The sequence below is a fragment of the Lepidochelys olivacea genome (assembly GCF_965140295.1).
Source record: "Lepidochelys olivacea isolate rLepOli2 genome assembly, chromosome: 15".
Classification (NCBI taxonomy): domain Eukaryota; kingdom Metazoa; phylum Chordata; order Testudines; family Cheloniidae; genus Lepidochelys; species Lepidochelys olivacea.
The window spans coordinates 12,520,673-12,546,405 of NC_140425.1; the positions used below are offsets into that span (position 1 = coordinate 12,520,673).

At 42.6% G+C, this 25,733-nt stretch overlaps 1 protein-coding gene across 1 annotated transcript in view; it reads right to left on the reverse strand.

The window, feature by feature from the left end:
- The window catches only part of GCN1 (GCN1 activator of EIF2AK4), a 61,775-nt gene that overhangs the window by 22,730 nt on the left and 13,312 nt on the right, over positions 1 to 25,733 (reverse strand). Inside the window, exons 14-33 of the mRNA XM_084648875.1 lie at positions 25,348 to 25,521; positions 23,793 to 23,945; positions 22,785 to 22,877; positions 20,823 to 20,898; positions 20,487 to 20,646; positions 18,890 to 19,079; positions 18,632 to 18,756; positions 18,091 to 18,269; positions 17,823 to 17,916; positions 14,957 to 15,070; positions 14,491 to 14,689; positions 13,468 to 13,623; positions 10,661 to 10,839; positions 9,363 to 9,443; positions 8,667 to 8,810; positions 5,395 to 5,522; positions 5,012 to 5,201; positions 4,628 to 4,698; positions 3,252 to 3,417; positions 1,831 to 2,025 (exon numbers count right to left, since the gene is read on the reverse strand). Of these exons, the coding sequence (XP_084505001.1) occupies positions 1,831 to 2,025; positions 3,252 to 3,417; positions 4,628 to 4,698; positions 5,012 to 5,201; positions 5,395 to 5,522; positions 8,667 to 8,810; positions 9,363 to 9,443; positions 10,661 to 10,839; positions 13,468 to 13,623; positions 14,491 to 14,689; positions 14,957 to 15,070; positions 17,823 to 17,916; positions 18,091 to 18,269; positions 18,632 to 18,756; positions 18,890 to 19,079; positions 20,487 to 20,646; positions 20,823 to 20,898; positions 22,785 to 22,877; positions 23,793 to 23,945; positions 25,348 to 25,521 (2,867 nt within the window). The remainder of the gene's footprint in view (positions 1 to 1,830; positions 2,026 to 3,251; positions 3,418 to 4,627; positions 4,699 to 5,011; positions 5,202 to 5,394; positions 5,523 to 8,666; positions 8,811 to 9,362; positions 9,444 to 10,660; positions 10,840 to 13,467; positions 13,624 to 14,490; positions 14,690 to 14,956; positions 15,071 to 17,822; positions 17,917 to 18,090; positions 18,270 to 18,631; positions 18,757 to 18,889; positions 19,080 to 20,486; positions 20,647 to 20,822; positions 20,899 to 22,784; positions 22,878 to 23,792; positions 23,946 to 25,347; positions 25,522 to 25,733) is intronic.

Genomic DNA, 25,733 nt, shown 5'->3' on the forward strand with positions numbered 1-25,733 from the left:
AATTAACTGAGTAACTTAACAGTAACAAGTCACTGGGACCAGATGGCATTCACCCAAGAATTCTGAAAGAACTCAAATGTGAAATTGCTGAACTATTAACTATGGTTTGTAAACGTCCTTTAAATCAGCTTCTGTACCCAATGACTGGAAGATAGCTAATGAAACGCCAATATTTAAAAAGGGCTCTCGAGGTGATCCTGGCAATTACAGACCGTTAAGTCTAACGTCAGTACCACGCAAATTAGCTGAAACAATAGTAAAGAATAAAATTGTCAGACACATAGAAGAACATAAATTGTTGGGCAAAAGTCAACATGGTTTCTGTAAACAAATCATGTCTTACTAATCTATTAGAGTTCTTTGAAGGGGTCAAACAAACATGTGGACAAGGGGGATCCAGTGGACACTGTGTACTTAGATTTCCAGAAAGCCTTTGACAAGGTCCCTCACCAAAGACTCTCACGTAAATTAAGTTATCATGGGTTAAGAGGGAAGATCCTTTCATGGATTGAGAACTGGTTAAAAGACAGGGAACAAAGGGTAGGAATAAATGGTAAATTTTCAGAACGGAGAGGGGTAACTAGTGGTGTTCCCCAAGAGTCAGTCCTAGGACCAATCCTATTCAACTTATTCATAAATGATCTGGAGAAAGGGGTAAACAGTGAGGTGGCAAAGTTTGCAGAGGACACTGAACTGCTCATGATAGTTAAGACCTAAGCAGATTGTGAAGAACTTCAAAAAGATCTCACAAAACTAAGTGATTGGGTAACAAAATGGCAAATGAAATTTAATGTGGATAAATGTAAAGTAATGCACATTGGAAAAAATAACCCCAACTATACATACAATATGATGGGGGTTAATTTAGCTACAACAAATCAGAAGAAAGATCTTGGAGTCATCATGCATAGTTCTCTGAAGACGTCCACACAGTGTGCAGCGGCAGTAAAAAAAGCAAACGGGATGTTAGGAATCATTAAAAAAAGGGATAGAGAATAAGACAGAGAATATCTTATTGCCCTTATATAAATCCATGGTACACCCACATCTTGAATACTGCATACAGATGTGGTCCCCTCATCTCAAAAAAGATATATTGGCATTAGAAAAGCATCAGAAAAGGGCAACTAAAATGATTAGGGGTTTGGAATGGGGCCCATATGAGGAGAGATTAAAGAGGCTAGGACTTTTCAGCTTGGATAATAGGCGACTAAGGAGGGATATGATAGAGGTATATAAAATCATGAGTGGTGTGGAGAAAGTGAGTAAGAAAAAGTTATTTACTTGTTCCCATAATATAAGAACTAGGGGCCACCAAATTAAATTAATGGGCAGCAGGTTTAAAACAAATAAAAATAAGTTCTTCTTCACACAGCGCACAGTCAACCTGTGGAACTCCTTTTGCCTGAGGAGGTTGTGAAGGCTAGAACTATAGCTGGGTTTAAAAGAGAACTGGATAAATTCATGGAAACTAAGTCCATTAATGACTATTAGCCAGGATGGGTAAGGAATGGTGTCCCTAGCCCCTGTTTGTCAGAGGGTAGAGATGGATGGCAGGAGAGAGATCACTGATCATTACCTATTAGGTTCACTCCCTCTGGGGCACTTGGCATTGGCCACTGTCAATAGACAGGATACTGGGCTGGATGGACCTTTGGTCTGACCCAGTATGGCCGTTCTTATGTTCATTGCTCTGTAACTCACTACTTCTGTTGTGCCTGGAGTCCATATTTCCAAGAACAGGGATGAAAGTAAATGATGAAATCCCTGAAAGTGTCAGAGAATTAACCTGCTTCTGCTTGGCTCCTGAGAACTTTTGAAAGGAGGTACCTGTTGGGATGGAGTAGACAGGGCTGCTATCAGTTTGGCAACAATTGGTTTCACTTTAGGGTCACTCTTGTCCAGATGTTTTGCCAGGGAGCCCATCAGAATGACCACGCTCTGTCTGACGGCATCATAGTTGGCATCATTTGGAGCATTCTTCAGGAATTCTTCAAATACCGGCAAGAGAGAGTTAACATTGTCCTGAAAAACAAAATGTAGAACATGTCACCTGCTACTAAAGTCCACTCTCAGAGCAAGGTTTGCTCTGCTCAGGAAGACCTTGTTATCCTTATCAGAGGCTAAAACTATGCAATTATGAGTCTCAATTTACAGTTCATTTTCCATACAGAGATAGTCTCATATACTACAGCATTTAGGACCATGTGGCATCCTACAGGCTATGGCTATTTCCTGTGAAAGAGCAGTTAGTTCTTAAATATTAAAAAAAATAGATACACAAACCTGCCAGCCCAGCGATCTGGTGAAAATGGTGGGCATTACCATGTGGGAGAGCTGGTTTGGATTTCAGCACCCATTCTCTTGTTCCCTGAATTAGTATGAGCTGGGAGCGAAAGAGGAAAGTGCACCTGATATTGCTCATCTGGCAACTAAGAGCACTAGCTACTGGTGACAATACTCAAGTTCTTTTTGACTACAGGAATGGGGTGATCATAAAGAGACACCTTGAAGCCTGAATGAGGGAGTTCCAACTCTCCCCTCCAAAATCCATGAGGGGTGCAGTGCTTTGGGCTTGACAACTCATCTTTTCTTGACAGATCCATACATGAGCTACATGTGAAATACCCATATATTTTTTTACTATAATAAGTATGCATTTCTTTAACTTTGGGGTTTTTTATTTGATTCATTTTTAAAATGTCAAAGGCTCTAAGGTTCGCATGCAAGGCCTCCTACATTTTATATATATATACACACACATACACACACACACACACACACACAGATACATATAGATATAGATATATAGGGTGTTGTATACACAGTTCTCAGATGCTGGCATCAGAAGATTAAAGTTATACATGTGACTCCTTGTCAGACACAGGCAGCCTCTGATGGTGCTCACTGCCACGTCTTTACAGCAGTTATTTTACTTACCTTTGTTTAATAGTATAGTCCAATTCTGCTTTTATTGCACCAGTTTTACACCATTTCAATTCCAGACACTTCAACTACATTACTCCTGATTTACCATAGTGTAAGTGAGAGGAGAATATTAGGCTGTTAGTCTGTACTGGTCACTACTGAAACAATTTTAAAATACATTAGAGAAAGAAATTCTCATTAGATGAAGGTTTTCAACCATTACTTTGTACCAATGGCTTTATCTAATATAGAGGCTTCAACACAGTATCCAAGTCCCACTCACGTTTATTCCCATCTTTAAGGGAAGGAGAGTTTGAGCTTACCTTGCCATGGGTATTGAGCGTAGAAAGAGCTGCATCTAGCATGCACTTCCGGACCTCAGTATTCCGGTCATTAAGGGCATCAGGTACAAAGAACTGAAAAAGGGGCTTCACCTGAGAACTATCCAGGTACTGAGAGAGTTTATTCAAGGCCAAGGCTATCCCACATCTGTATAAAAAAAATGTATTATGTATGAATTGGGCTTCCATGATTCAGATGAGTGACTTTTGTAAGCACTTGTTTTTTGCAGCTATCACCACTTCCAACTCCAACAGTTAACAGAGAGAACGCCATGGAACCGTAACATTTCAGATAGTTCAGCAGCTATGCCAATTTTCCCAAAGTGATGATCCCAGAGCAGCAACCACCATTTCACTTTCAGCTCCCTGCTGCAAGTTCCCAAAGGTACAATAATCCGGCATTCGTACAGCAACTTTCATCTGAAGGATCTCAAGCACTTTACACAAACCCAAACACAAGGATAACTTCATCCACCACTGAAACGCAGTAGCCGTAGAGCAGTACACATAAGCACTAAAGAACAGATTCGTTTAAGGGAAGCAGTGAACAATACGCTGTCCAATTAAAACTACAGAAAGCATTTAAGAGGCAGAATGTAATTATCCAAATTGGAATTTGTCCAGTTCACTGAGGCTAGCATCGCTATTCTTGACACAAATGATTGAGCACGGAACAGAGACTGAGAATCTGTTGACATAAACCACAAATGAGCCACTTTGATAGGAAAAGATTCCATTCTTATGAGATTGACAGGGATAAAATTGTGAAGAACATCAGTCAGATGCATGGGCGGCAGGTATCATAGGCTGAGGAAAGCTGTGCCTTCCCAAATAGCCAGGCGTGGCCCTGCCCATGTCCTATCCCCAGACCCCCTCCTACTTCCTGCTCTTGCCCACTCTTCCCAGTTCCCCTGTGCAGTGGCCCCAGCTTGGGCTGGCACTGGGGCCATGCCACCCACCTGGGGCTGGGGCCACTAGCCTGGGGCGGGGGCTGGTGGCCACGGTGGAAGGTTCTGAGTTGCAACAGGGCCTCAACTGGAAGGGCAGGGCTGGGGACTAGCCTCCCCCAGCCAGCGATCCATGCACCACCCATGGTCTGATGGATCTGGAAATGTTCCAGAAGAACATGCAAAGCTGTATTGGTCTGCACAGTCTGCTCTAAGAGAGACAAGTGTCCCATAATAGGGGAGACCACACGATCACCAGTTGGTACAAATGCAAATGCAGAGAGTTTACTCCTCAAACACTTCCCTGGACCATACGCTTCCCTCTCACCTATAACAACATGAGCAAAAGTCTGAAACATCTCATTTAGGAAGCATTGGAAGTGAAGAGCAGAATTTGAAGAGACACAATACCTTGCTTCCCACTGGTCAGGTGGAGACTCAGATATCACTCGTCCCAGAGCATCCAGAACTGGAGGTGGCCTCTGTGAGTGGGGAAATGGATATATTTAATCAGCATGCTTTTCCAAGGACACACACACAAAACATGAAGGGAAAAAACAAAGCTGTATAACAGAAGTTTACTAGCAGCTCAGTCTAGTTTCCTCTCCTTAGCCTACAAAATTTAGATCCATGATACCTTCCACATCTGCAATACCACATTTAACAAAAAATAAAGGACATATACGACAGCACCAACAGAAGAATGTGGTGAGTGCACAGACTGAGTAAGAAAAGGACATAACACTGAGCATGTGTGGGTTGTGCCTGTAACTCCACACAACAGCAGCTACTTACATAGAGCTTCTCCTGGTAAATCTCCATAAGTTTACTCATGACTTCAGCTGCCTGGTTTTGATACTGCTCTACAGCTTTGGAAAGAGCCTCAGCGCCAGATTGACGCACTGCTTCCTCGTAGTAGATAGTATCTTTGATCAGCAGGGAACAGAGATCAGGCTGCAACTCCAGACCCATAGATTCCCACAGCCTGCAGGTAACACAAATTGGTGATTGATCATTCTTCAGACAACTAGAGATCCCCCTACACATAGAACACCAGACAGATCTAAAGTTGCACCCTTTTGGGGGCAAGACCTACACAGATCCTCTGTGTAAGACCCCATATGGGAAGGCAAATAAGCATCACTGTTACAATCCATTGAATAGAGTACAGTTCTCACCTCTCTGCCAGTTTTCTAATCTCATCTTCCACATCAAACTTCACCACCCAGAGCCGGCGCAGCAGATTCAATCCATTCTTTTCATCACTGTCAGGTGTTGGTAGCACCATCTGCAGCTCCATTAGTCCCTGAATGAAACGACAGGACATTCAGTGCAAATGTCTGGTCTCTACAGCCATCCTTAGCAGAGATGACCTTAAATCATAATACAGGAGATCTTCCATGTAAAGGAAAATTGATTAAATTAACTTTCTGCTGAAGAACGTCTTGACACTTCTTTCGTTTTGCCAAAAGCTACTGCAAATTGCACAAAATGGAGTTCCAGAGACTGGGTAATAGTTAAGCAAGGAGTATTTGGGGGGGGGGAGGGGGAAGAGAAGAGGGACTATTTCAATTTTACTATATTTGAGCCATCTCACAGCCATGCAAGGAGATTAATACTTGATTAAAGAACCATTTCAGCAGTCTCACACAAAAGAAGTGTTGCACTCACCTTTCTGAAGAACACATTTTGTAATTTAACAGGGAAGCTATATTGCCATCCAGTTGCTCAATAATCACCAGTAAAATAGTGACTGAGGACTAAGAAGGAGGGGATAAGAGAACATAAAACCAATGTAATTAGGTACAGCAGCCAAGCAATAGCTCTCAGCTGCTTAGAAGTCCAGGCCCAGGTAATTGCCTGGATCAGGAGCCCAATAAAAGACAGAAATCATACCTGCATTGAATAGGACAATATAGTGTCATTTGCAATTGTTGCCATGGTGAGAAATACCATAAAAGGGGAAAGAATTATCCGAGTAATGCTGTGCACACTCAGAGGAAGATGCTTGCCTGAACTTGCTTTTCCACAAGAGAGCACCAAGAAGTAGAGTTCTGGTAGGTGTCTAGCACTGGACAGAACTCTAGGGTTGCGGACAACTCTTATACTACGGTAGGAGGAAATTTATTCCTCAAAAGTCAGTCCATGTCAGGATTCAAGGGGAATAAAAGCACCAAGGCAACTAGACTGTTTCTTCCTCTCGAGCTAGATAACAAAACACCAGCATAACAAACTACACAAGTAAGCTTCATTAAAACAATGTTAGGATTGCAAAGTCAAGCATTCAAAAGTTCAAAGATGTCAGAATTAAGATTGTGTGTGCAACCTGAGACATACACTTTGCCAGTGGGTTTCACAGATACTTGCTCATCAACAAAGAAATATCAGAAACTCAGGAATATTGAGTTACATTACAAGTTCTGGAGAGGAGTGTTCTCTAGTGCAGTGGTTCTCAAATTGAGGGTCAGGACCCCAAAGTGGGTCGTGACCCCATTTTAATGGGGTTGCCAGGGCTGGCATTAAACATGCTGGGGCCTAGGGCTGAAGCCTGAGAGCTTCAGCCCTGGATGGTGGGGCTCATGTTACAGGCCGTTGGCCTGGGGCTGAAGGCTTTGGCCCCCGTGCCAGGGGCTCAGGCTTTGGTCCTCCCTCCTAGGGTCATGTAGAAATTTTTGTTGTCAGAAGGGGTCGCAGTGCAATGAAGTTTGAGAAGCCCTGCTCTAGTGGTTACAGATCCTTTTGCCCTTTTCATCTTCAAGCTTGATCCTGACTCTTTCTGCCCCTCCCTCAATCCCAGTCCAAGTCTCCTTTTCCCTCCAAATCCCAGTCTTCCCCCAATCCTGGCTCCTCATCCCAAATTTCCCACTTGTTGTCCAATTTCAGCCGTCTCTTCTCCCAAACCCTGTCTCCTTGACTGACCAATCCCAGTATCCACCCACTCCTTGCACCAGTTCCCAGACCCAGTCCTCCCAATCTACTCCCTCTGTACCCTTTGCACCCCACACCCAGTCCAGCTCTTGTCCTTTCTGCATTTGAGTCAGGAAGCTACCTCCTCCATGCTGCCCAGATGCCAGCAGGGAGAGCATTAAGAGCACAAAAGAGTCTCTTTGCTCTCAGTTCCTGTGCCTGGTACCACAGTGATGAGCAGCAATTGCAGGGAAAGGCCTGCTCGGCTCCTGCAGCCCCAGCATGCAGCATGCCCCATGCAAACAGACTCTTCAGAAAACTAGCTGCCAAAATGCTAACCAGTCTCTATTGTTTAAAAAAATCTTTTTGCCTAAGAATTAGGCAAGCACAGACAATACTGAAGGGGGTTTATTTACGGTACCGGGAAGACAGACAAGCAGCTTTAAAAATATGGTGCCATAGTGGCCAGTTATATACTTTTTATTAATTCATTTGTACATACAGAGACATTGTTACAAGTAAAAAAAACCCTAAACAAAAATAAAAATAAAAAAAGTACATACATATAAAGGTCATCCTACTTGCATCAAACATTTATGACTACCTTGCGGGGGAAGGAGGCAGAGAGATGGCGGTGAATGAGTGCTTACAAATATCCGGTGGGTTGTGAAGGGAAAATTAGCATTATTCTAAGAGCTAAGTTACTGGGCGGGCATTAACCATATAAGCTAAGCTATGTTATCAGGTATTAACAAAAACTATGTCCTTGCTTCTCAGCAGTTTGTCTTTTTTGCTGGCTAAATTTTAACTCCTTCCAAACACTACTGAGCATGTGTAAACAGTTTTTTTTCCCAAGGCTTAAAACTTGGCCAAAATTTGGACAGGTTTTGTTGGTTTTTTTAAATGGGAACAGTAAGAGACACATCCCTGATATCAGAGGGACCCTCTCCTGCCAAATTTCAAGCCCCTGCTCCAAAGCATGGAGGTGCTTGAGCTCCTTAGCAAGTCTGTAGGAAGAATTTTTAACTTTGACACAACAACCTCTTGTCCCCTTATCCCATTCTCAGAAATGGCTGACCCATTTTTGCTGAAACTTTCTAAAAACATTCAACCTGAGCCAGACACGGAACATTTCAGCCCAAATGGCCCAAAGTTTGGCAAAGTTATAAGCAACCAGAAATAAGGTCTTGTAATGTGAAGCATCAGGCAACCTTTACTACAGGAGCACAACCAGCTCCTCCTATAATTAAGGGCAAACAGAATGTTAAAGCGTTACACAGCTGTACGAGGAAGGAGACGGGGATAAGCCAGAACTGCTATTTGAACCACAAACCCAGTGCAGACCCTTTAATGCAATTAATAATGTTCTGACTGTCCATAGTGGGAACATTTAGTAGTCACTGTCTCCTCCTACAGAGCTTAGCCCAGAGACCCGCTTAACAAATGATGGGAACTATCCCAATCAGGGAGTTGGGTAGCCTGCACAAAGGACTTAGAGAGCCCCGAGTTTAAGTGGAAGTCAGAACAAATGTTTCACACCTACCCTGAGAGCTGCATCTCGAACATTCATGCATGGAGACTGCAGGGCCTGGAGTAACACATCAATCTCCTCCTGTTCTGCATAGGCACAGCCATCTTCTCCACTGCTGCTGGTGCACAGAGCAGTCAGCGTATTGGAAGCCAGAACCTGAAACACAATTACAAAGTATTAGAGCTCCTATTGCTAGCCTTCCATCCCATTGCACTGATCATAAATAAAATATAGGTGGATATGACTACATTGCAACAAAGGAAAAAATCTAACAGACAGTCCAGTGGCAGTGCAACATGCAGCCAGGAAGTGACTTGGTGCTTTGCTTTCTATCTGGGAAAGGCTTTTCTGACTCTCCTCATCATCAGCATCCTGGCCAATACAGAATGAGCAGTGTAGTTGGACTCTGAAAGGAGCCACTTCTACACTTCTTTGCTGGAGGGACAAGGATCGCCACACAAGGCCTTAGAGAGGAAATAAATAGGGACAAACTCAGGGGGAAATGGGGAAGAACGAGTTGGTCCAGTAGAGGAAGAACAAAGGCTTGTTATCCTCAGATACTGGCACCATATAAAACAACTGGTGGTACGTGAACATATGTGAACAACCAGCCCCAGAGATTTTAGAATTGATGGACATATTTCCTAGGTTCAGCTGCTGATCCAGCTTAGGCTGGGTCTATACTGCTAGACTAAGTGGACAGCTCACCTGTAACCGTGGAGAACCTGTTCCAATCACCCTGGTCAGCAACAGCAGCATATCTGTGCGAGGAAGCAACTCGGGGCCATTCTAAGAAGAGGGGGAAAAATAACATCTTGCCACTCTAATTCGTTCAAATGTAACCCCAAAAGCTAACAGACAGAGAAAATCCAGTGCTAGCAAGTTAGCTGGGCAGGAAGGAAACCCACTCCAATGCCAGCTGCACTACTCCTACACCAGTGAACAAAAAACCTTGAATCATTACATCTGACACACAGAAGGAATTTGCTTTATCCATTCCAGAATTTAACACTCTTAAGGATTAATTCAAACTAATCCATATACTGATAGATGCTGGGATAGTGACCTTAGCTAGGCAATTCAGTAGCAAGAGGATAGGCACCTTCAAAATATCTACGACAGATGTTGAGGGACTTCTGAAGGGAAAGTAATATTTGACTAAGCTATTTGCAAGTAGTGATGGTTAGGTCCTCTACCATCAAATGAGACCAGGGAAAAGTATATGAACAAAGAGAAATCAGATTATTTGTGTAGCACCAAATTTGTGCTAAAGCCTACCACATAAAGCCTAAGAGGCTGTGAAAAAGACAACAGATACTCCCTATAAACCCTCATCAACTTGCCAGCTTGTAAATTCTGTCCAAGCAACAAGGCTCAGACTGAGTGTCTAAGAACAGGGGATACAGAGCAAGTCAGCAGCAGGGAGCTAGGGAAACTGCTTCACTGATATTCGAGACACAAGATGGGCAAGGAAGTATCTTTCACTGAACCAACTTCTGTTGGGGAGAGAGACAAGCTTTCGAGCTACACAGAGCTCTTCTTCAGTCTGGGAAAGACACTCAGAGTCACACAGCTAAGTACAGATAGATATGTGCTAACTACTTAAGCTAAACTATCTGTTCTAGCTTGTGTTTATCTGTGACTTTCTGAATACTTTTCCCAGGTCTGAGGAAGAGCTCTGTGTAAGCTTGAAAGCTTGTCTCTCTCTCACCCACAGAAGCTGGTCCAATAAAAGATATTACCTCACCCACCTTGTCCCTCTAATATCCTGGGACTGATCATTGCATACAATCACTGATATTTTCACATACAATCAATAGCAAGCTCTGCTGAAGGGACAACTTAGTAGCTGCACAGAACTCTTCATCCCAGGGTTTCTTGCTGAAGGTATCAGTGCCCACATTAACCACTCCTTGGCAACTCTCTTATCTTTAATGCCATTATCTTCAGAGTGATCTCTTCACATTCCTCCAGTTCCCAGCCCTAGGGAACGGATGAACACTGACCTCATCCACCAGCAAAGTTTGGCCACTTGCTGATCTCAGCTGAGCATGAACTGTAAGGATCTGCAGGATCTTGACCATGAGCGCCTCCTTCTCTTCACTATCATTGGGCGTCTCAGTCAGCACTGTCTTTAACAGAGGAAAGACTAAGGAAAATGCTGGGGCTGATAACGATGCAGTGCCTGTAATGGGTAGAGAGAAAAGAAGAAATCCTGTGAGCACAGTGGAGTCTCTTGGGCCTTCATTTACTCTGTAGATATGTAAGAGATTAATGTATTATTCTTTAACTTTTATATTGTGGTATCGCCTAAAGGCCACAACCGGGTTAGGCCCCATTGTGCTAGGCACTGTACAAACACACACAATAAATGCCACAAAGAGCTTACAATCTAAAAGAGACCATATGTAACAAGTGGACTTGGGCAACAGGGTAAGAAATGTAGCAAGGTGTGCACAATTCTTAGCTATTCTAAAGCAGCAATCACAGCTCACCATCTGCCTAACCACTGTCACATTGCAGTTTCACTTCAACAGCAGTGGCATTCAGGCCGCAGCATTGAGCCGGTCTGAGATGCCTGCTCTCAGTGCTGGTGCATTTTATATTAGTGTGCTTTTAGTGGGCTTTTAATTAAGTGACATTAGGAGCTCAAATGATGTCAGACGCTTAGGACCGTGCAGAAAAAGCACAAAGAGTAAGAGGAATCACTGAAATTCAGGGGACAAAAAGTGGAAAAACAGATGAGATACTGAGCTCAGCATCAATAGCTTTTACACAGTACCCAGCAGCCTAGCCAGACCATCCCCTTAAAGACGTCACATGGATTCCAGGGGACAACACTCCTTTAACTCTGGTTTGAGGCTCAACAAATAAAGCATTTTGAACTCCAGTTGTTTGGCAGCTGGGTCTTTTTCTCTCATAGTGAATCAACTTTAGAACTGGTGTGAAACACACACTCCTCCCAGCCAGTCCAAAACAGGGAGGTATTAGAAAATAAAGCATTAGAAAGGCTAGCAAAATAAATGACCCTAAATCCCCAGTGTCAGGCTATCCTGTCAAGAGTTATTTACTGCAGGGTACTGCATGAATATAGCCACTGGTTAGTTATGGACCAGTATTCATAAGAATCCTCCCATGGGACCACAGTTACAGTCCTTTTCCAAATACTGCTAAAAATAAATAGTGGTTAGAGAGCGTGAATACCCAAGAGGAATGTTTGCCTTCTACCTTCTCTATCAGTGAATGCAGATTTTAATTTCAAATGGAAGAATGAAGAGCTCTGCAGATACAGCACTACAGTGTTATAGCCAGTTTCCTCTAATGTAGGACACAAGCTGTCAGAGCATTTCAAGGAAGAATTATTAATGACCCTTTTTCTTTGTGAAGCTGCTAATTTAACACTACTACAGAGGGACCATGGATGAAGAAGCCACGGCTGTGGAATTTGCTCCCTCTAGCCCCAAATTACGGTAACTTCAGGGCATATCTCATCATGGGTCAAGCATTGGCTTGACTATGGGTTTAAGCAAGGGAGGTTCTTGATTTCTTTACAAGGGGCTTTATCAGGGAGGAAAGCTATTTTGCATTCATTTCAGACAACAATTATTGTATTTAAGTATGTAAAAATATGCCCAGATGCTTCAGAAACAGATGATTACATCACATTTTGAAGGGGTAATTTCATGGTAAACCAAGGAATTAATCTTAATTTAAAAGATTAATAATATTTTGGATATTAAGAGACATTAAGCACTACAGCATTTAAAAATCTTCAATCTAATGGGAAAAGGAGTTAAATCAAAATTTCAAATAGAAAAGCTGGGAAAGCATTTATCCATGCAACAAGATTTGCACAACAATCTACTAATGAGCAAATTCTCAGACATTTGTTCAAATAACTGCTGAGTGGGAGGAACAATGTGTATTGTGGTTGTATCCAGCAACGGCCACTTTCAGGACAGAAGCTTTAAAATGGATCTAAATATTAATGAGACAGTACAGTTGAAACAGATGATATACTGCAGAGTCACAATATCACTGAGATGTTAAACAACGTACTGAAGTGGAAAGCACCATGGTCAATGGCTCACTAAACTGTAAAGAATAAGTGTACTGCTACCACAAAGAAGCAGACCGTGGTGGGTGAAGGACTATAGCACTGAGGTACAAGGTCTTTAAAATGATGAATAAAGCTGTATCTTAGATTTCCTCTAAAGAACTGTAAGGGTTGTATCCTAAGGTATTATACTTGTCATAATGGGACAGGAACAGAAAGGTTAAGTTAGATGGTAAACAACCAGAAGCCGGGATGAGCCACAGCTCACACGGCAAGCAAGCTGGGGCAACTCACCATTTTTTCCCCCCCCTTCTTTTCCTCTTTTCGCTTAGACTAATATTTGCCACACTTAGTCAACACTTATTAAGCAGTGCTGAATACTAAGAATTATTCAGTGTTTGCACATATTTATGAACCATGCGTACAGATTCCTCTGCAGGATGTGGGCCTTAGTATGAACTCTGGTGTAGCATGGTTTGTTTGTATAATTGGTTTTTGGTTGTGTTTTTTAAAGATGAAAAACTAACAAGGAATAATTGATAGCAATTTTATACTTGCACTGATTGTACCTGTGACAACATGCATTACCGCTATTACTGCAACAAAAAAAATCTTAGGGAGTAAGTCTGGGGATTTGGGTAAGTAGAGGAGCTTTTCTATCTAATTTGGGGAAAATAAATGTGACGTTTTAGCTCACAAGAGGCTGTACAAATATCTTAAAAAAAAATCATCTGGAAAACTCCTAGCATCTCTTACCTGGCTCTCCCTTGCCAGTCTTGCTGGGGATGGTGTGTGCATGCAACAAGCAAACAACTCTGTTAATGGCAGTAGACAACTCTTCCTGGCACCAGGATTCATCTAATTCACATGCTGGTTTCATCAGGCGTAAGGTCACATGACTCACTAAAGTACCTAAATATAATAAAACAGTCTTTGAGTGGACTAAATACAAACAATAAAAGTCATTCCCAGAGGTAAAACATAAATCCCCAAACATTATCAACCAGTGGCGTAGGAGCAATTTTTATAATGGGGGTGCTAAAAGCCATTGAACAAAGTTGTAAGCCCTGTATATGATGGAAACCACTTCAAGCCAGGGGGTGCTGCCGCACTCCCAGCACCCGTAGTTCCAGCACGTCTGTTACCAAACTTCCAGAGAGAAGGAACTGCTACCCACAGAGCTAAGGGCTCTCACACCAGCTGGATGAGAGTAGAGGGAACAGAGTACAAACTCTCCAGCTTATGAGAGATGTCTCCATCTGTGTGCATTTCAATCAGATTTCAGGCTAAGCTTAATTCTTTGACCAGAAATGAGCCGTTTTCTGCAAGAGCCATCAGGAAACCCAAGAAAAGAAGCCTCATGCATTCAAAGTTTCTCTCAGAGTTCTCCACATAAGGGCCATAGGTCAGTTGTTATCGCCATCTGATGGCCTGCTATGAGTTGCTAGTTACTGCCCATTTCCACATCCAATGAACAAACATCAAGTTTGACATTTGGTACCCCTATTGGCAAGTTCAACAAGGTAGCCAAGGACTGAATGATGAATGCGTGCAGTCAAAGAACTACACTGGGGCAGATACTCTCATCCCAGGACAGACTGAGACATATCTGTTCTATTGCTAAAACAAAGCAGCGTTCAGAGCTATCTAGCTAACATATTTCACACTCTCTCTATTCACTTTAAAAGTTCCAGAAGAAACATTTACAATCCCATATAACAGAAGCACTCCCTGAACAGGAAATCTTTATACAACACACAACAAATTGCAGACACTAACCAAAAGTCTTCAGTCGAGGAGGCATGACACAGGAAGCTAAGGAAAGGAAAGCGGTTTTAATTCTGGGAGCAGCCAATGGGGATTTTAACAGTGGCAAGAAGGAGCCTATGAGAACCGGGATGTACTGGGTTAGACCAAGAGGGTTACTCTTTAGAACAGCATCCAGGAGTCCTAGAGCTGCTTCCAGTTCGCCATCAAGCTGCAAGAGAAATCATTGCAATGGTTACTCCAAAGACTATCTACAAATCAAGGAAGAGGTTTAATCTTTTGTTTCTGATGAAAAACCGCAAATGGATTATTGTCAGTTCTTACATTTTCATTAACTTTTCTTTTAATTGAAATGATTTGTTCATCTCAGTTTGCAGAGGTGACGAAAGTGCCTTGAGTCAAAAATATCAGAATACCATCCCCTGTCCCCACCCTAGAGCTAGCAGAGATCCAATTTCAGGCAAATTCAGTAACTTGCCTCCTTCAGTTGCTTTCTGATTTGAGACTCCTTCTCCAACTGTGCATGCAGCAACTCCTTCTGTTTAGTAGTCAGCTGCACCTCCTCCTTTATTCCTTTCTTCTTCTTTATTTCCTGAAGGACAGAGTTATTGACATTATTTGGGGACTATCAGCACTATCCTCTCCACACAGGCTATGGAGTGGGAGGGAAGGAGGTGGAGACAGAGAAAATGCAATCAACTCAAAATTAGCTACTCATAAGGCAACATCAAAACACTGCTCCAAAGGCATACAACTCCTACTCAAAGGGCTGGTCTACACTTGAAAATTAGATCAACCCAGCTTCCTTATTCAGGGGTGTGAAAGCTCCAGGTCCCTAAGTGACATAATTAAAGTGTCCTAAATCCCCAAGTAGACAAGGCTAGATTAGCAGAAGAATTCTTCCGCTGACCGAGCTACTGACTCTTGGGGAGGTGGATTACCTACGCTGATGGGAAAACCCTTCCCGTTGGCGTATGTAGTGTCTACCCTGAAGCACTGCAGCTGTGCGGCTGCATTTCAAACGTAGACAAGCCCTAAATGCAGAATGAAGCTCAATGAGTTCACAACTCAGCAGAGCATCCCATCAGCAGCAAGGCACCAGTTTTGCCCAGCTTTTGTTCAGCAAGGAATTATTCAATGAACTGCACTTTCAGTGGAAATAGCTGTATGCAGTATTTCCATTGACTATATCAGGTAAATCAGAGGCCTCCAAATAAATCTGGGGTTTTTTTTTTCCAGGAAGTTATGCTTTCACACTTGAATACAGCTACCCAATTTAAACAGGATTTACCACTTGTCCCATACAATAATGGGAATTATTCTCTCATACAGACATAAAAAGTGTTTATTTGCTTGCTACGATTTCAGTTTATCACATTTAGTCCTAACGGCAGCGTTTCATATTACTGAGCTCTGGTCTTAGGTTGCATTTGGACTGGTTCTACACTGATCTTTGCTGGAGATGTCCTCTCCCCACCTCAGCCTGGAGCTCAGCACTACCCCTTGTGACAAAGTCAGGCCGGATGGCTGCAAGAGGGTTCTGGAAGGCCAAGATATTAGCCCTAGAATGTTAAAGGCCCTTTTTCCTACAAGCCGAGAAGGGTTTACCTCAGGTCATTTAGGGACACCTGAATCCAATTAAGGGCTGCCTGAGACCTTTTAAAACCCCTCCTCTGGCGAGAGAAAAGGGGAGAGAGAGAGAAGTGGCTGCCAGGCTAGTGGCAGCAAGGAAATTAACTTCTCCAGGGTGAGAGGCTGTGCTCCTTCCCATAGGGGAAAACAGCCAAACCCGAGTTCTTCCCCTAGCAGACACTGACACCCTGAGGCAAACAATGGGACAACACCCTGCCCCAGTGAGGGAAGGTATCCCCCTTTGTTTTTGAGTTTGTGAGACTGTTTCCTTTTTATTTGGTGGAGGAATCACCCCTTAGGCCAACCCTAAGGCCCACCCTGAAAATACAGCCAAAGGAACACGGAAAGGCGAAGACAAATGCTGCCCAGAGTGGGGCTGGATTTACCCCAGGCCCACCACCACCTAAGTGGGAAGTGCTAAGTCTGGAAAGACGAAGGAGGTACCTTGCCACACCCTGTTTAATAGCAAACTACTCATTTACTTCTGGATTCTGCAAACATGCTTTTGCTGTGTCCTTGCCATTCAGATACTGGTGATCCAGTAGGTAGCACCTTTCCTCCCTAATTGTATTACAGTATCACCTAGAGGCTCCAGCTGACACTGGGGCACCATTGTGTTAGGTGCTGTACGTGTACACACACACACACACACACACACACACACACACAGAGTAAAAGGCAGTCTTTACCCTGAATAGTTTACAATCTGAACAAGGGATGTAAGGTAAAACAGAGGCATAGAGGGGTGAAATGACCTGCCCAAGGTTATATGAAAAGTCAGTGTCAGAGCTGAGAATAGAACCTAGGTTTTCTGAGTCCCAGACTAGCATCCTATTCACTGGACTATGTTGCCTCTCCTAGTTCATACTGAACTACTGTCATGGCACAGAGTTAGAGAGCTGTGTTCCCATGGTTTTAAATGAGAAATCCTGAAAGATACCATGGCATCTTCACAAGGACAGGAGATATTAACCATGGTATACTGGACAGATTAAAACTCAGGTCACTATATTTTTGCCTCCCCTAATTCCTCCTAAAGTTTTAACTGGACACAGTATTATTCTTCACTTCCTGTCCCATACAGTTGATTGTTGCTGGATGCTATTAAAGCGGACACATTTCAATCCCTAAAGTGATCCTTACATGTAGTGTGTACATCAGACAGGTTTGTAAAGCTCTGTGATGGGAGGTGCTCTCCCAGACATTAATATCACATGTAGACAGAACTGATACTCATCCTGTTCCTCTGAGGGTTGGGCAGGTTATTGATCAAACATATGGCAACGTGTCCAAAAAGAGCCCTTTGATTAATTTGACATAATTCCTTCTACTCTGTTACTTTCCCCATAAAGAATATATGTACATACTGAATGGATCTGCTAGTTGTTACCAAAATGCAAGTTCCCGTTAACGCCTACTGAGAACCTATTAATAGACTGTTATACAAGATGCATGAAATAAGACATGAGGAGAGAAGAGACCCTTGCACATGCACTATATACTGGTTGCATTGTAATCACGTTCACTTCACTAAAACCGCACAGCATATGTATGCATTTAAATCAATTGTAACAGCTGGTATTTGGACACCAAAAATTTATATTTCCTTCAATACACACAGACACACACACCAGAGCCATGCAATGAAACGGATGAGCTAGGCTGGTCATTAAAACCTTCAGCATTGGGATGTCCTGCTACTATAGCCTTACCTCCTTCAGTTCCAGCTCAATGATCTGCTCCTTGAAGGAATAAGCCTTATTCTCCCTCTTCATGTTGGCCTTTTTCATGCTGTCTTGTTGTGCACTGAGAAAAAGTATTTAGAGGAATCAGCACAATGAAGTGGACTGAAAAGGTTCTTGCTAAAGATCCAGGAACACCCATCTACGAGCAGCTGCTGAAGCCCTTTACCCCAAGACTGGAAGCCACTGGAAATTGACTTCCACATTCCAACTTACACAGGGAATTAAAAGCCCTCACCTCTGTATGATGGATTTGTCGAACAGCTCCCCCTCTGGCGTCTGCATGATGGCAAACTCTTCTCGAGTCACATGGCACAGAGCTGGGTTCTCCATAGAAGCTGAGATTGTGCTGATCAGCTGAGGGAGCACTTTGCGAGGTGAAAGTGCCGAGAGCGATCCCACTGCATTCATGGATGACTGCGAAGAAAAAAACACCGTGGTCAGTGTTCACTGAAACAGTCTCGCCATCTTATTCACAAGACTAAGTCCCTGCTCAGTTGGCCTGAACTATTTGTCCCGTAGGCCATTTTTTCCGAGCAAAGAGCTCCTTGTCTAAGGTGCTCTTGACACCTCACCCAGGCCTAGAGCTCAGTCACTGGCACATTATTTCCCTTTCATCTCCCAGGAACTTCCTATGGAAAAGGTTTTTTCATTCCTGCACTCTTTCCATTGCAGAACAGAGCTCCCTCCCGATGAACCACTCTGCCTCTCTCATCACCTCCACCCTTTGCCCCTAAGATGTTTTTGGAGATAGTTCAGGGAAAGCAAAAGCTAGTCACCTGGTTTATGGGTGTCTGGGTGGTGATTCTGGGTAGAATTTTATCCAGCTGTTTGGTAATGAAGTCTTCAGGGTCTATCTTCATCTTGATAAGGAGGGCTGGCCAAAGCCCAGACTGCACCTCCACTGAAGAGACGTTTATGGGAATACATAGGCATAATAAATACAGAGCAGGGACTGCTAAGAAATCTAAGCAACCCCATAGGCACCCCTCACCAACACCTAATAGCCAGTGGGATGGTCTTGTCCCTTCACTCACCCAAGGAAGGATGATGGCTCACTAACAGCATCTCCAGTGCCAGATTTTCTGTCTCAGTACGGTCCACCTCCAGCCCTGCTACACCTGAGATCACACATAGTGTCTCCTGAAGCACACGAGGGGGTATGTATGCTTTCCCCAGCTCAGACAGCTCTCCAGTCTCTGTCACCAGAGCCTCAATGGGCAGCACCTGAACAGACAGAACTTGCTATTAACCCATCAAAGCACATGTTCTAAGGCCTTGCCACTTCTCCCCCTCAGCACAAATAAAATTTGTATTGGAACAAAAATAAACTGCCTTAGATAATACTGTGAACCTGCAGACTATGGAAGAAAGAAAGGATAAAGGCTGGTTCTGTGGTTGAAGCACAGAACTAAGAGCAATGTAAAGGAAAGAGAAAAACTGAGAAAGGAAGGTTATTCTAAACTCAACCAGTGGGGAAAGGCAGGATAAAATAAGTCACCCTCCTAGAGGATGGATTTGGGGACGTTCACTCTGACAAGTACCTCCAAACTGTATAATGTGTAATTCCCCACAAGGTCCTTAACCAAAAAAAATTCTGCTAAGCATCTTGGATCCATCTGACATTGGGAGGGAATGCCTAAGTGAATTAGGAGCAGCAGTCCCACTGAAAGTCATGTAGGTGCTTTTGCAAAACCCATCTATGGTGGTTGGATAATGCAAATCAATTTATAACTACGCACAGTCACAGCCTAGCAAATAGTGTGTTATATTTGGTCTCTTATTTTATTATTTTTTCATTTATAAATAATTACCAATAAAATGTGCATATTATACATAATTTTTAAAGATAGCCTGAACAGAGCATCTGAACTATTAGCTAAGGCCTGCTACTAACCGGCACACTGAGAAAGGGAACAGAGTACTCTGGCCTCACCAAGGAGACAGAGAAAATAATAAGTAACTACTTAGACAAAAAGAAAAGGAGTACTTGTGGCACCTTAGAGACTAACCAATTTATCTGAGCATAAGCTTTCGTGAGCTACAGCTCACTTCATCGGATGCATAAAAGTGGAAAATGCAGTGAGGATATTTTTATACACACAGACCATGAAAAAATGGGTGTTTATCACTTCAAAAGGTTTTCCTCTCCCCCCACCCCACTCTCCTACTGGTAATAGCTTATCTAAAGTGATCACTCGCCTTACAATGTGTACGATAATCAAGGTGGGCCATTTCCAGCACAAATCCAGGGTTTAACAAGAACATCTTGTGGGGGGGGGGGGGGGGGGGGGGAGAACAAGGGGAAATGGGTTAGGTTACTTAGACAAAAAAAACACAGGCAAATAGAAGGTGGAAGTCTTCCTCCCCAAACAGAGGCATAGGAGGGATAGTGAGGACAACTGGGGTCACAAGGAAAGATAAATCACCTGAAAGGTCCTGGACACCTTATGGAAGTCTAGTAAGGAAGGAGTGGTGTTATGTGGGATCATTAACACAACATCCTTTATAAAGCCAAAATTCTGGTTTTGACATCATGTTGTGCAGCAACATTAATAGCAAAGGGATTACAGAGGCTAAATCTGCATGACACTAGAAACTAGTGGCAAGGGAATAGACCTGGTGATCATTCACCTTATGAGACTTGAGAACTGTTTTCAGCTCCTCCAAGATCCCATAGGCCAACTTGTACCCTCCAAGTGAGGACAAGAGTTTCCTAACCGTCTTCTGGGCATGCCTACGAACATGCCAGTTCCGGCTCAGCAGTACTGCAACAAGGGCTCGGTGATACTGTCTGAAAACAGAGAGAAACAAGTTCAGCAAGGGAGCTAGTCAGGCAGAACATTCAGACATGTAGATACAAAAAGTCCAGCCTCTCTGTGTAAAGTCCCAAGACCTTCCTCTCCACTGCCTGCGTTAATATTTCAGCAAGTTAACTGCATCCAATTAAAACAGACAATTTCTACGTACTGAACTTTATTTTCAGGGAGCCGATGTGCATGATCCAAGAGGAGGCGCTCGGTCAGCTGCAATACCGTGCACATGGCTGTAGAGAAACACAAGACACGTAAGACAAACAGCGTGAGGGCTTACTTACTGTGGGTTTAAAGAGGCTGGATCTTAACCTATGAGCAGACAAAGAGTACACAGGACACTTCAGAACAACATATCTGAAAAACCGATCCTTCCATAGCTGCCAAGAAACATCCTCTACTGATCCTGTGTAAGGGGTAACAGTATCACAAGCAACTAAGATTTTGTCCATACTGGAAGTACCAAATGTAACTGAACAGGACTGTTACTAGCAGGGGTCTAGCATGATTCCTCCGAGCAATGTGAGTGGGGACAATTTTTGTCTGATACCGGGTTATAGAAACTGGGCTACAGACAAGATCTTGTGTACCCTGCGACATGATGGTCCTAAATTCTGCAGCAACACCCTAGTATCTGTGGCGTTCTGGTGCAGCTTCATTCAAAAATGGGCATATACTACTATTGCTACAATAGTCTGTGCTACTTAATTTAGGCCATCCTCAGATTCTCTTTTTCAGCATGCCCCTGGTTTTTGTCTCAACAACATATAGCTGCATGATGGAAGATGTTGAGAGACACTGAAGGTTTTGGCACTTGGATAAGGGGAAAGTGGGGCTTTTTGGCAACCAGAAAGTCACCAGAAATGGTTTGGTATTATTAAGCAACTTAGTTGGCTCTTTCTGCTTACTTAATCTGTAGTGAAACATTTAACAATTGGTTACTTACACTGTCAGCGTTAGGCTCCAGAGTTAAAATGTAATTGCAATTAACAGTGGCTGTTCAAGTATCTGAGGGATAGTATTTCAGGTTGTCTGCAGACTCAGGAGGATCTCTGTAAGTGTTTCCAAAGTTTCCTTCACAACAGCGAGAGCAGGAAACTTCTTCTTTTAAATGAAAGCTTAGATTCTGAAGCATAATTTTATAGTAAAGGGTGGATTCTGCAGCAGCACAGAACACATGCGCCCTGGCTATCATCACATCTCTGTAATACTGTTTTGCTATCATTGTCTTGAGAAAAAAATCCCTGTCCATACTAGTCAGGGAAACAACACTAGCACCTTGTTCGTGACCGCCATGTTCATAGAGTTGTTGTGTGCATAGCTCTGCTCTCAACAGGAACAAGATGACGAGTACAACATCTTTCAGCAACACTAATGTCATCAGGAGAAAAGGAGAACTCTGACTCCTGAACTGCGATCATGGTGAGTGAAGGAGAAATAATACTACTACAAATTTAGAAAGATTTACATCTTCAAAGCTCTGCACTCATAAAATCACTTTGAGAACTAATTATTCAGCTCATTTTCAAATATTTTGATTGAAAAGGTCATGTTTTTCTGGACACATGTTCTGTTAATTTTTCTTTTAAATCTTTTTAATTCATTTTGAACATTGGAGGACAAAATGGAGACAGCACTCACTATAATTTATAGCGCAACAGATTTTCTGTCTCCCAGATTATTCCTCCTCCACAAATCTCTCTTTCTCCCATACATTTTCTTTCCCAACACACCACTACTTCTCCCTTTTTTTGCTTTCCTCCACCAGACCTCACCCTTTGGGTTTCTCTAAACTAAAATTTGTGATAATCTATGACTGCTCTAGATACTCCACAATTATTTCTGTCATGGAACAACATTTGTTAAATGCTAATCTAGACATTTCACAAGGTGTTTCAAAGTAATCGGTAACCAACAAATTCACATTAAAAGAGGATCATCAGTAGACTAGATAGGCCCTTTGAGAGAGCAGTCTGTTCACTTTAATCTGAAATCTGACCCTGTGAGTGTCAGACAATATGGCTAATAAGCAGCAGAAGCTCTTGTAAAGTCCCAAATAACAGGATTAAACAGGAACTGGCTATGTACGAATGAACTCTGATCACATTTAACAACTCACCTTCCTCTGATGCAGACTGCAAGAACTTCTCAGAAGTGAATATTTGCTTTTTCTCATCTAGAATCAGCTGCCAGAAACCACTCAGCTTGGACTCTGAGAGAGAGAGAGATTCTTCCATCAAGGTAACTCAAAATAAGGCCAGATTTACCATGCAATTACTTCTTTCATTGAAACATAGTTCAATCCTGTCTCTTAAATTGGGGTTCTCTACCTTCACTGCTCTTCAGGTATAAAGCTACCACAACTTTCCGCTATCGCAGAATGTATACCGCCTACACACCCACCCACAGCCCTGTTACAACAGCACTTTCTACTACAGACATTTACTTATGAACCAAGAGATTACAAGAACTAGAAAGCCCCATTTACACATGCATCTCTGTCTCATTCAGACTTTCCGAGGACAAGTCTTTCAAGTGATCCAAACATTGAAGGGGAGGAAGCTGAATAGAGGAGTTTTGCCCTAGCAGATACCTGGGTTTGGACAGTTCTTGGAAAGAGGCTTTGGTGGCAGTATTTAATTGGAAGCATATAACCTTTGCTACTCTAATGGATGGTGGTGTCCCCAGCTACTTCTTTAGAGGATCATTTCCCAAGTTTCCAATCCCACCACGCTCCAAAGAAAGAGAAAAAGTGTTACAAAAGAAAAAGGATGTTCTTAATGCTGGTTTAATCAATGCCTCAGTCAAGAATTATGGGAATTTAACACCTACGTGAAGATTTTCTGTAAGAAGAGAGACCACTAAAAAGGCATGCTGCACCAACTAAGGCACCGGAGGCTGGGATTTTCACAGCTATGGCACAGTAACAATTCTGCGTAGTCTCACTCACATGAGATCTGCCTGCATTAGCTCCACATGGGATAAATCTTACCATGGTTTATACTTTAACTAGCTTACAAACGGACAAGGATTCTCTATGAGGAAGCAACAAACAGACTAAGAATATGACATATATCACAAATCCACTGTCACTGTCCTGGTAACTTGTTCATTTGCGGGCTCTTACCAGTTAGTGCATCAGCCAAAGACATCCTACAGATCAGCAAAGCAGAAGCAACTCCTTCCGTTACCATGGAAACCTGCGTACTTTGAGATGCAGACTTTTCCACTGTCTGGATAAGCATTGGTAACAAGTCCATTGCCTGTAATAACGTGTCGCCTGAGGAAACAGGAAGAGATAAGAGGCAAGAGAAGGTGGACTTCCTGGATCTACACTGAAAAATTCTAACAGCTGTTCTGTTGTCACATCCAGTTATGGAAATGAACTAGAGAGACCACTGGGAAAAGTCTACATCTCCAGAACAGATAATCTGCCAAAAGGACTCTAGTTCCTTACATCACCACTGTAATTAAATTTTAAGCCACGGCAAACAGAGGCACTTCCCCACTCCTCCCTCCTCAGGAGCATGCTGCCTTCTCTCTCTCTGAATTTCTGTTCACAAGTGAAAGATTCTGATCCAATGCTACACAATTACTCATCCCCTCAAATTCCACCCAGTTTCCTTGCATTTGACAGAGAATGTTTCCTGAACAGAGTACATTTTCTGAAACGAGGCAAAGCGGACTGCATTGGAAGGTCTGTGAGCACCCCTCTCATCTCAAACAATCAAAAAAAAAAATCACAGGATTCTACCTTTGGCTTTCAAATTTAAATATCCTTTAAATTAACATTCAAAACTACCTACCTTTTTTAAATTTCCAAAACAAGATGTAACACAAAATACTATAAACAAAAAGAAACATTTCCAAATATGTATCACCACAAAACTCTGAAGTCAGTCAAGAAAGAGTGTTTTAACCATAAAAAAAAATCCAAGAATGAGATCAATATCTTTATATTCTTCATATTTATCAGTTGTTTGGGAAAAAAATTCTCAAGGTTTGCCAGGTAGGTCAAACCAAAGGCACAATCAACAAGATGAATGGGTAATTTCCATTTTTGTAATATTAATGCCTTGATTCCTGATCCCATGAGCAGTTGCACACAAGCAGACCCATGCACCCCGATGAAGCCCCAACAACCTCAGGAGTTTGCCTACATGGGTCTCATTGCAGGATCCTAGCTCTTGTGACTAATTTAGTTCTCAAAGTATTTGCTTCTGCCCTCATAAAAATAGACAAGATTCCTGGTAGAGAGAAATGCAGGGTTCACTTAGAAAGTCCAAATTCAGTCACTCACAATGAGAAAATGAAGGCAGCTCCACAGTATCTGTATAATATTTGCATTTATTGTTCAGCTACACCAATGCTGATCATCTCTTTGGTTTATACAGTCTCAGTAACAGTGGATTTATTTAAACGTATATTATATATTTTATTTAGACTACAGAGATTGTTACTCTACAGTCAAATTTTGAGTCCACAATGATGAGGGCCAGTGAAAGCAATTCTCAAAGGAGCACCAAAAGTTTGTGGTTTCTGAAGACCTTTACTTCAGAAACAATTTGCCACACAGAATCTATCTATATCCCTGCAATGATCAGTTTACACCTAGAAGAATGAGATTCAATTACCCTTCTGTTCCCCTGCATAACTGTAAGAGTTATGATCGTAAAGTTTACCTTTGAAAGAGGCTAGCATGCATTGCAGGTAGGCATGTCTCACAGCTGAAGTAGAGGTTTTAAGGCTGAAGGCTTTCTTTAACCACTCTACAAGCTTCTTAGGAACTTCTGTGGTGAACCGATTACACCAAAGAGCAAGGACAGAGACAGCATGTACCAAAGTGCCTTCATGGACTGGGAAGAAATGCAGAGAAAGTCAACACAGCTATCTCAAACCCACGAATGCAGTGACAAGGTAGCAGGAAGATGCTGAGGAGTGATGGAAAGGATAATCCATCGTTACACTTCAAACTGAACTTACATAGCATATTTTCTCTACAAGGCTGTTTTATCACTATAGAATGAGGGTCTATTCCAGCGGTTCTCAACCTGTGGGTCGGAACCCT